The sequence below is a fragment of the Engraulis encrasicolus genome, chromosome 11 (genome assembly GCF_034702125.1).
Source record: "Engraulis encrasicolus isolate BLACKSEA-1 chromosome 11, IST_EnEncr_1.0, whole genome shotgun sequence".
NCBI classification, from domain to species: Eukaryota; Metazoa; Chordata; class Actinopteri; order Clupeiformes; family Engraulidae; genus Engraulis; species Engraulis encrasicolus.
In genome coordinates this window covers 2,748,756-2,759,183 of record NC_085867.1, presented here as the reverse complement: position 1 = coordinate 2,759,183, position 10,428 = coordinate 2,748,756, and the positions used below count along the sequence as shown (strand labels likewise).

Genomic DNA, 10,428 nt, shown 5'->3' with positions numbered 1-10,428 from the left:
AGGTACCGAATTAAATACTTTATTATCATCCCAAATATGCAGTGTTTAGGAGAGAGTGTATATCTACGCAGTCAGTGAAGATTCGATTCTATTGGATTCATATTCATTTTGCCTCGTGCCCCCCAAAATCATACCCGTCTCCGTCACGCAGAACAAACGTGCCAGCGCGCGCACTCACACGCTGATGAAAAAAATGGTTCAGAATCCGACTTGGGCTATAGTTTAATTTATTTAAGCGCTCATAGACTAACAAGACATCCAACCTCAACAACAAACACGGACTGGATAAGATGAATATGAGTATTTCCATCTCAAAAGCTTGACATTCTTTTTGGGGGAGCGACAACCTAAGCACGAGATTGGTCGATGGTGAACAGGGGCGTGTGCGCACCAGCATCGCCTCATTACGTCTCATTTATAAACAACGAAACTTGTTGCGGGGCAGAGAAAGTCTGATACCGAGACAGGACAGGAGTGTCCAGTACTTCGCAAGTGTTTGTGAAGTGTGTTTTATCTGAAGTTGTCAAGTTTCCAAGTGTTTTCTTCGACAGGGAAAACGGATATACATTCATCACTTCTGAGACGTAAGTTGCGCACTGTTTTCGGTTTGGTACAATGTCTTGTCTGTTTTATGGGGAAAATGTGGAGGAGTTCAAACCGAACTTCTGAGAAAGGCAGCTCTTACAACATTGTAATAAACCTCATAAATGTCATGTCAACGAAACCGTGAAAGTGAGTGCAGTCTTTGTGACAATATTTGCGTGGTCATTAATGGAATGAAAAATATAATTGTAGATTTCAAAGAGGATAACAAGATTGACGGCGTTCAGTTCCGTGAACACATCATGCCAATGACGATCTGCACAAAGTAAGTTTGCGTGGATATTTAAATAATTTACTTTAACATATAAGTTATGTGACTTTTAAAAGTACCGGCTGGTGTACAATCTAAACTCTAAATGTGATTCTGTGTCCAGGCCTGTACCCGTGCGTGTCCCATCTCCAAACATGCAGCAGCAGCAATCCCATCTCCGGCTGGAGAGGGAGCTGTCTCAGACATTTGAGAGACTCCGGCACATCCACTCGCACCCCCCACCTCCGGAGCCTACGGATGTCATATGCCTTGCTGCTCATCCACACCGACCGATACTTGGACCGGACCCAGCCTGCCTTCCCTTCCCTGGTCAACAAGGGGAAGTCGTGTCCTCCTCCTCCTCCTCACCGTACTCGTCCCTCACCTCCTCTTCCTCGCCTTACTCCTCTCTCACCTCCTCTTCCTCCTCCTCCTCCTCCTCCTGCTGCTCCTCCTCGATAGACAACTGGAGTAAGAACGGGAGCCCGCGGCAGAGGAGGCGGGTGGTGTTCGCCGACTCCCTGTGTCTGCCCCTGGCGGACGTGAGGGTGTTCACCTGCGAGCCACCGGACGACGCGGCCCCGCCGTGCCCCATGGCACTCAGGAGAGGTCAAAGGTCGTTGGCTGTGCGTGGGAAGCAGCCGTGCCAGCAGCACCATTCAGCAGCGGCGAATGTCCCTCAGGCCTGTGCGGATTTCCCACAATTCCCAGCGAGACAAGTGCAGGATAAACGGACACTGCAGGCTCACAATGACACTTTGCGTCGGGTGAACAAAACTTGCCCGAGGGTGCCACTGCCACAGACAATGGCCAAAGCACACGCGCATCCTCCATCATCATCACACACACAGATCACAGAACACACACACCCCGCCGCGTGCTCACACCCCCCACTGGAACAAGCACAGGTCTTGGGGCACACTCCACCGATGGGTCACACACAGCGCTTCGCACACACACTACTGCCTAAAGCACACGCACTCTCTCCGTCACACACACAGGGTCAAAGAGCCACGTACACTGCCGGACACACACACGCCCCAGCAGAACACGCACAGCGCATCTCACACACGCTACCTAAAGCGCACACACTTCTTCATGCTTCGTCGTTACAACAAAGACCACAGGCCACAGCAGAACACACACACCCTGTACTCAGCACACAACAACAGCCAACAACAGCGTACACACCCTCGCACACACATCAGTTTGCACACACCCTCCCCAAAGGACTCGGGCATGCTCCAGGAGGAGGAGGCACCCAGGGCAGCCCGCAGCAGCGTCACCCCAGCTGTGGACACCTGGTGTCGGGCACGCGGCAGCCCCTGGCCCCCGTCCCTGCTGGCTGGCCCCCCAGGAGCAGATCGCCGCAGCTCCAGGCTCAGCCGGGCCCGGGCAGCCTTCCACACGTCCAGAACTTTGCCGGGCACAAATGGGCCTTGCAGGAAGGCATGATGGCGGTGCACTGAACGAACGGTGACTGTGTGTACGTGTACTTTCGGGGACAACATTTCTGCTGTCATGTGCAGTGTGCCGTCTAACGGTAGGGACACATACACGCGAATTTGCTAACTTTGCCATTCATTCCTATGAGAGAGGCGAAGGCAGGCGAAAGCAAGCGAACAGGAGCGAAGCGAAGCGAAATTATTAAAGAAAGTTTAATGTTATGCAAATGAGGAGCGAATTCGCCTGCCGCGGCCCAATCAAATCAACAGCTTGACTGTTCCATTCCATTTGATTCGCCGCGACGACCTGATGACGGTTGGATTTCGCCTCTCTTCGCTTCGCTCGCTTCGCCTCCCATGTGTCCCTACCGTAATTCTGAACTGACCGGATGTCCTATGCACAGATATCCTAATCTGGATCCTATGGTGGCACTAATAGGACAAGTAGGGGCGAAGGAGGGGTATCCAAGGGCTTGAGCGTGCCTCTTAACCAAAATGACTGTGTTACTGTGGACTGGAGCCTGCTTCACTCATCATAGGCAAGGCAAGATTAGTTTGTTAAGTACATTTCATAGAAAGAGACAGCTCAGTCAGTATGTGAACTGTGAACTGTGCCCTGTTTTTTTTTTTCGGGATGAGCTATAAACGGCTCTGATATGGGTTCAGGCCCCTCATGGATAATAGTTGTAAGCAGGGCTCTAAATTAACTTTTTTCATCACCAGCCAAAATGGCAAGTAGATGTTAATTTTACTAGTCAAACACACACTCACTGATGGGTGAAAGTGGCTGGTAAGTTGGTCTTTTTCACCAGCCAAACTGAAATTTCACCAGCATTTGGCCGGTTGGCTGCTGTTAATTTAGAGCCCTGGTTGTATGGTAAAGGGGGTGTTGCTGAACTTTAACCCAGCACCTTCACCTACTTTGCTAAGTGAACTGTGAGCCGTTGTTGATGTATGTGAGTCCCTCACCACTGCTTACCACAAGTTCTGATCAACAGCAGTCTGGACATTTGAATATATTTTTAAATCATTAATTCCATTGCAGAACTATGTTTCAACGATAAGATTTTCAAGAATCTTCGATGGAATAATTGTTTTTGTTTGTTTGTTTGTTTTTTTAAATGATTTCAAGTGTGCAGACCAATGCCAATCAGTTCCTGACCACTCCCGATATCCTGTACTCCATTGCTGTAGTCTGTGGTTTTTTCCTCTTGGTTTGCCAAAACCCACACCCGCATCCGCTTTGCTAATACTCCTAAGCGTTGAAACCACATCATGCCACTCAGAGGCATTGTGGGTTACACACCCAGACAAAAAGCATTGTGTCTAGAGAAAGAGGCGCACCTTGCATCAACTGAGCAACTGTTGCACACTGAGGAAGGCACACACCGAAACGCGTCTGTGCACACAAAATAAAAAATAAAAACACTTCGTTGCAAGGTGCACCCCTTTCTGTTGGATTTTAAATGTTTTATTTGGGCCAGCACCTTTTATAATTAATCAAGAAACCCTGAGTGAAGCCTGCTACCTGCTACAATTGGTCTAGAGAAAGAGGAAAATAATAGGATTAATGGTATTTTCCCATCATGCACTACATAGAACCAGCAGTGTTATGTATGTGTATATATAGTATGTGTGTGCATTTGTATGTTGGCTTCACTTCATATGTTTCTGTGTAGTGCGTGTGTTATATTTTGTTAGTCAATTTGTTAAGACTACTGCTACTACTATTTGTAGTTTGAACACATCTGTCAGACACAGAACAATAAGCGAATCCAAGAGTGAGTTACAGTACCATCAGGTGTGAGTGTGATTAATGTGGTGTCTGAATGTGTGTTGATAGTGTATATACAATGTTATTGCTTATTTATATTTATTTATTTATAATTTTTATGAGTTTCTCTTTTCTTTTCATTGCACTTTCCCTTGTTCGCCAAGAACAGTTTCAACTGAAGTCATATGTCAAATTTGTTTGCTCAACTGGATGTGAGATGTTGCAATAAATATGTCACAGACAGTCACAAGTCACTCTCTCCTCTTTCTTTTATTTACACCAAATGTATGGGAGCTTGACCCTGCCGTGGCCAACCGGTAGGGCACTCGTCTGCCATGCGGTTGACCCGGGTTTCATTCCCGGCCCGGGTCCTTTGCCGACCACTCCCCTTCTCTCTCCCCATTCGCTTCCTGTTCACCTCTCACACTGCCCTGTCGAATAAAGACGAAAAACACCACAAAAAAAATAAAATAATAATAAGTGTGGGAGCTTAGCACTCGTTATGGGGATCACTCTCAGTGTTGCCAGATTGGTCGGTTGCCCGCCCAATTGGGCTACTTGGGATGGCCGTCTGCGGATAAAAACGGGAAAAAATTGGCCATTTGGCGGGTGTTTTTTTAGCAGTTTTGTGCCCATAGAAACCAATGCAAATTGTTGAAATTGAGCGGAATCTAGCACATTTTGGCGTTTTTTGAGAACATTTTGGGCGGGATTTGATCAGACACAAATCTGGCAACACTGATCACTCTCTCTGCTCAGGTTGGGATCCGATAGCAGCTGACTGCAGGTTTGCCTGCCCCACTTTCCACGCCGGCTCCTGTGCTGTGCAGCTGACTGCAGGTTTGCCTGCCCCACTTTCCACGCCGGCTCCTGTGCTGTGCAGCTGACTGCAGGTTTGCCTGCCCCACTTTCCCCGCTGGCTCCTGTGCGGTGCGGTGAGCCGACACTGGTTTGGGCAGCCTGAGCCGTGTCCTTGCCTGAACATTCTGCACTTAGGCGGGGTGCTTTTCAGACTCTGAGTCAAACAGTGTGTGTGTGTGTGTGTGTGTGTGTGTGTGTGTGTGTGTGTGTGTGTGTGTGTGTGTGTGTGTGTGTGCGTGTCTGCGTTAGTGTGTGTGTGTGTGTGTAAGCTCACAGGGGGGACAAATGAGTCAGACGTCCCGGGCCCAGGGAGAGAGTGATGGGGGCCCAAAATTAGATTCTCATGACATAGCATGTAATGGGTATAGGGGGGCCCTTTCAGATGATTTTGTCCTGGGCCCGGCCTAAGCTGTCAGCGGCCGTGTGTGTGTGTGTGTGTGTGTGTGCGTGTGCGTGTGCGTGTGTGTGTGTGTGTGTGTGCGTGTGCGTGTGTGTGTGTGTGTGTGTGTGTGTGTCCTCAAGGCATGCTTGCTGCTGCGCTGCTTTCCCACAGTGGATGACGGAACAGGACTGGCATGCTCTGACAGGATCGGCGACGGTGAGTGCCAACCCTGCACAATAACAAAGACACGACTTAGCAACCACCTCACGGGGGGGGAGGGGGGGGGGGGGCAGAGAGAGAGAGAGAGAGAGAGAGAGAGAGAGAGAGAGAGAGAGAGAGAGAGAGAGAGAGAGAGAGAGAGAGAGAGAGAGAGAGCACAATAACAAAGACGACACTTAGCAACCACCTCACAGGGGGGGTGGTGCAGGGAGAGAGAGAGAGAGAGAGAGAGAGAGCCTGTGTGTGTGAGAGTGTCTGTGTGTGTGTGTGAGAGAGACGACACTTAGCAACCACCTCACAGGGGGGGTGGTGCAGGGAGAGAGAGAGAGAGAGAGAGAGAGAGAGAGAGAGAGAGAGAGAGAGAGAGAGAGAGAGAGAAAGAGAGATGCATGCTTTTACACAGTGAAACCTTTCATGGACTCTCTGCTAACTTGATGGCAGCATCATTTTTATTTTTGCTTTAAAAGTAATTTCCCCCTAATGTACAGAATCAATGAGTCAAGCCTTGTAACTTGACCTGAAGCTTGTTTGCCAATGATAACTCTGTAGTTTGTAGTTCTCTGGTATTGTTTCTTTTTTTAATCATCCATTTATCATTCTTATGCAGCATCAGACCACACTATTGCAGAAAGGAAGTCTACAGAGTAGAAATAAAGAAAACTAAACAAAGTGTTGAAAATGCATGAGGGGAAAGGAAAAACTTTGCCAACAGACATCCACAACAACATACTTGGTTGCACTGATTAAAGCTCGCCAGCATGTTTTAGTGTTGCTCTTTGGCAACATTGGTGTTGTCCGGGCGAAGAAGTTCCTTCCTTCTCACATTTTCACAGGATGTTTTTTGCCCCGAGGCCAAGGTCACATAGTGAATTGGACTGAAAGAGTTTGATAAATAACAGAGTTTCCTGAGGTTGCCTTGACTTGAAGCTTTCACTGATGGCCTTGTGCCAACTTAACTGTTGATGTGTTCTACTCCCTCCAAACGTGTTGCCAATTACACTCTGTACTGGGTGAAGTGGGGATTTTTAAAGTGGAGGTACGCGATTTTTAACGTCATCAAATAATTAGGCAACTTATCATGTCAAGACCCCCCAACTGTCCTTAATCTACCGTCATTGCTTTTCCGTTTTCATCTGTTTGGTCAATCACCTGCAATACTGCTATGTGATCATTCCTTTTTGTATTCAAACATGGGCAGAGGATTTTTTTAAACTCTCACTTCAGGAGAAGTGGGTGGACTACTTACCCCCGCGTACCGCGCCCACTACACCCCTGGTGACTAGTCAGCAATGGTATGCTAAGTATAGTCTTTCTGGGCCCTCATTGATTTCTTCATATTAGCCTATTTCGTTATCTGTGCTATCAGACTTGGAACACCACCACCACACCCACACACACACACACATAGATCATGCTTCTCCTTTCACTGTTCTGTTGCAATTCTTCTCTTGTTTTCTCATCTTTTCTTTTTTTCCCCTTTCTTTCTTTTTTTACAGAGTTGCTTGGCCCACCGCACCCATTTGGCAAAAGATATTAGGCCTAGATCCATTATGCAAAATGTCCAAAGGTTTTATTCAAAGCTTGTAAGAACAAGTTCAAATCACACAAAATCAGATAAGCTTGACAATTCGGATTACATTTATGTAGCCTAATAAGAAGGTTTTGTTTTTCAGTTTTTACTCAGCAGACGTGTCACATTTTTCTTAAATGAACAAACATATAACAGTCCATACATATACTGTATGAGTTAAAACATTTTTCTAGAAATGATAACTAGTGTTGAGGCAGCTGTTTGAATTTTCTTTTGGGAATGTTTATCTAGCTTTCAAATGACTGCACACCATCAAAACAAAACCAGATAAGACTAAAACCCAAAACCACATGCCAGAGAAAACAAACTTCAGGAAGTGGTGCATTGAACTGAGCCGTGTTTTTGTAGGAGTCGCCCTAGATTGATGGGATAAAACGTAGGCTAACATAACCAGTAAATTATTTGGTTACAATTAGTCATCTATAAACACATCAAGAACAATAAGAACAATACACTATTCTTCTTCTACTTCTACATTATGCCATGTAATGTGTATAATATAATCTGCATATAGTAGAGTAGTAGAGTATCATTTACTGACCTGAGGGAAATTTAAGGTGTCAAGTTGCATACTGTAGCCTACATATACATAAATACAGAAGAAGACACAGGGACATTACACACAACATTGCACATATATTCACAAATATTCACCATACACATTCACAGGGTCAGAATGTGTATATGTAATCTGTGTAGGCCTATATATAATCTGTGTATATGTAATCTGCCTATATGTAATCTGTGTGTCTATATTCACTTCCTCTTGTTTCTGAAATGCCTGGTACTCTGCCCACGTCCTGTCTGAAGTGTGCCAGGGGTGCCCTCTCCCACAGTTCCCTGTACCCATCCCTGCTTATACTCCGTCACTAGCGCATGTCGCCTACACACCATCAATGCCATTATTCTCTGATGTAATCACACTAACCTTTTGCCTACTGCCACTAGACGTGGCACATATACAGGTATTGTACCTTTGTGTTTTCATTCTGAAGAGTGCCACTATCACATCACACAGTCAAGGGCCGTGCTGGCTGACTAGTTGACATAGTTGACATAGTTTCCATAGTTACTGTGACTAGTTGAAATAGTTGTTGTAGGCCTAGATATGACATAGTTGTAATGAACTTAAATCGACTTTTTTTTTTTTTGATTAATTTTATTTTTTACTTTGAATGAACTTAAGAATCGGACTGTGGGATGAAAAAGATGGTAGAGTGAGATAATGAAAGACTGTTTTTAATTATTTGTTTTGGTTGTGGGAGACACTTTGATAAATGGTTGTTTGTATTTACCTTGTGTGGTTTGGGGGCGGGTTTTCTGTGTCATGTGGTCTAGCACTACCTCCTTACCTGATATACCTTTCACCTGCAATTGTTTGGCATGCCCTGATGAAGACAATGGGTCGAAACGTGTAGGCATGTAGCCAGTGTTTAATAAAGGCTTCTTAACTTAAGTAAGGAGTGCCTCAAATAGTGTTTTTTTTATCTTTTCATGGAAGTTTGGACGCCCCAGCTCTTTTTGATGAGCACCCTTTTTTACTAACTGGATACAGGACCCAGTGAAGCATTCCCTTTTCTCTTCTTTGTTGCCATTATTCTGGTATTCTCTGATTTCATCAGACTAACTTTTGGCCTACTCCACTAGACTTGGCACATATACATGTACGAGTACCTCTCTGTTTTCATTCAGAAGAGTGCCACTGTCACATCACACAGTCAAGGGGTGTGCTGGCTGACTAGTTGACATAGTTGACATAGTTTCCATAGTTACTGTGACTAGTTGATGTAGTTGTAGTAGGCCTAGTTATGACATAGTTGACATAGTTTCCATAGTATGACTAGTTGATGTAGTTGTAGTAGGCCTAGTTATGACATAGTTGCACTTGTATTCTGTGATTTCATCACACTGGTCTTGCACTGTGTCATACCTTTTAGATACCCATCACTCTCTCTCCTTTTAGATACCCATCACTCTCTCTCCTTTTAGATACCCACCACTCTCTCTCCTTTTAGACACCCATCACTCTCTCTCCTTTTAGACACCCATCACTCTCTCTCCTTTTAGATACCCATCACTCTCTCTCCTTTTAGATACCCATCACTCTCTCTCCTTTTAGACACCCATCACTCTCTCTCCTTTTAGATACCCATCACTCTCTCTCCTTTTAGATACCCATCACTCTCTCTCCTTTTAGATACCCATCACTCTCTCTCCTTTTAGATACCCATCACTCTCTCTCCTTTTAGATACCCATCACTCTCTCTCCTTTTAGATACCCATCACTCTCTCTCCTTTTAGACACCCATCACTCTCTCTCCTTTTAGATACCCATCACTCTCTCTCCTTTTAGACACCCATCACTCTCTCTCCTTTTAGACACCCATCACTCTCTCTCCTTTTAGATACCCATCACTCTCTCTCCTTTTAGACACCCATCACTCTCTCTCCTTTTAGACACCCATCACTCTCTCTCTTTTTAGACACCCATCACTCTCTCTCCTTTTAGATACCCACCACTCTCTCTCCTTTTAGACACCCATCACTCTCTCTCCTTTTAGACACCCATCACTCTCTCTCCTTTTAGATACCCATCACTCTCTCTCCTTTTAGATACCCATCACTCTCTCTCCTTTTAGATACCCATCACTCTCTCTCCTTTTAGATACCCATCACTCTCTCTCCTTTTAGATACCCATCACTCTCTCTCCTTTTAGATACCCATCACTCTCTCTCCTTTTAGACACCCATCACTCTCCGCTGTCTCTGTCCCACTCACCGTCACATACACACATGTGCTGTAGCGAAGGAGACATCATCAAACTCAGCCTTGAACTCCAGTCTCCAGGGTAACAAGCATGAGCTCTTCCTGCAGTGCTAGAGCACCAGGCTTGATGTAGGCCTGACAGCCTGTCAGCACTGTCACAATCTAGTGCCGGTTGCACAATCACACAATCTTCCCTTCCAGATAGCACCTAGCCCACTTTCATTTCACACACTCAATGAGCCCGTTTACATTGCTAGTCGAGTTATTGGAATAAACAGGATATTGGAGTAAACGGTTTATTGCTGTTCACATGCAGTTCATCGGTTGCCTGTGTCCCACTCAAGTGTGTGACACGAAGCTAGAATTTAAGGCTTGTGATTGGCTACTTATCATTCTAGAATGTCAATAACCTGATAACAACCCGATTATGCTGGATACATGTCTTCAGAAATCAGTTTATTAGCCAAAAACCTATCTCTGCAAATCGGATTTCTCATAGATAACGGCAATAAACCGATAACTAAAACTGTTTATTC

The 10,428-nt window shown here is 45.5% G+C and overlaps 1 protein-coding gene across 1 annotated transcript; it reads left to right on the top strand.

Annotated features, from left to right (window-relative positions):
• The first annotated feature begins 458 nt into the window (after positions 1–458).
• LOC134458728 (uncharacterized) lies at positions 459–4,324 on the top strand. The gene is made up of 3 exons (XM_063211150.1): positions 459–584; positions 796–868; positions 978–4,324. Exons 2-3 carry the CDS (start codon positions 846–848, stop codon positions 2,320–2,322), a joined length of 1,368 nt encoding a protein of 455 aa, XP_063067220.1. The 5' UTR covers positions 459–584; positions 796–845; the 3' UTR covers positions 2,323–4,324.
• Positions 4,325–10,428: the final 6,104 nt, after the last annotated feature.

What these genes read in the sequence shown, in the direction of transcription:
- LOC134458728 (XM_063211150.1), top strand. Translation starts at nt 846, where the DNA reads ATGCCAATGACGATCTGCACAAA. An exon ending in CCAATGACGATCTGCACAAA is followed by an intron (nt 869 to 977) that starts GTAAGTTTGCGT and finishes TTCTGTGTCCAG; the next exon opens with GCCTGTACCCGTGCGTGTCC.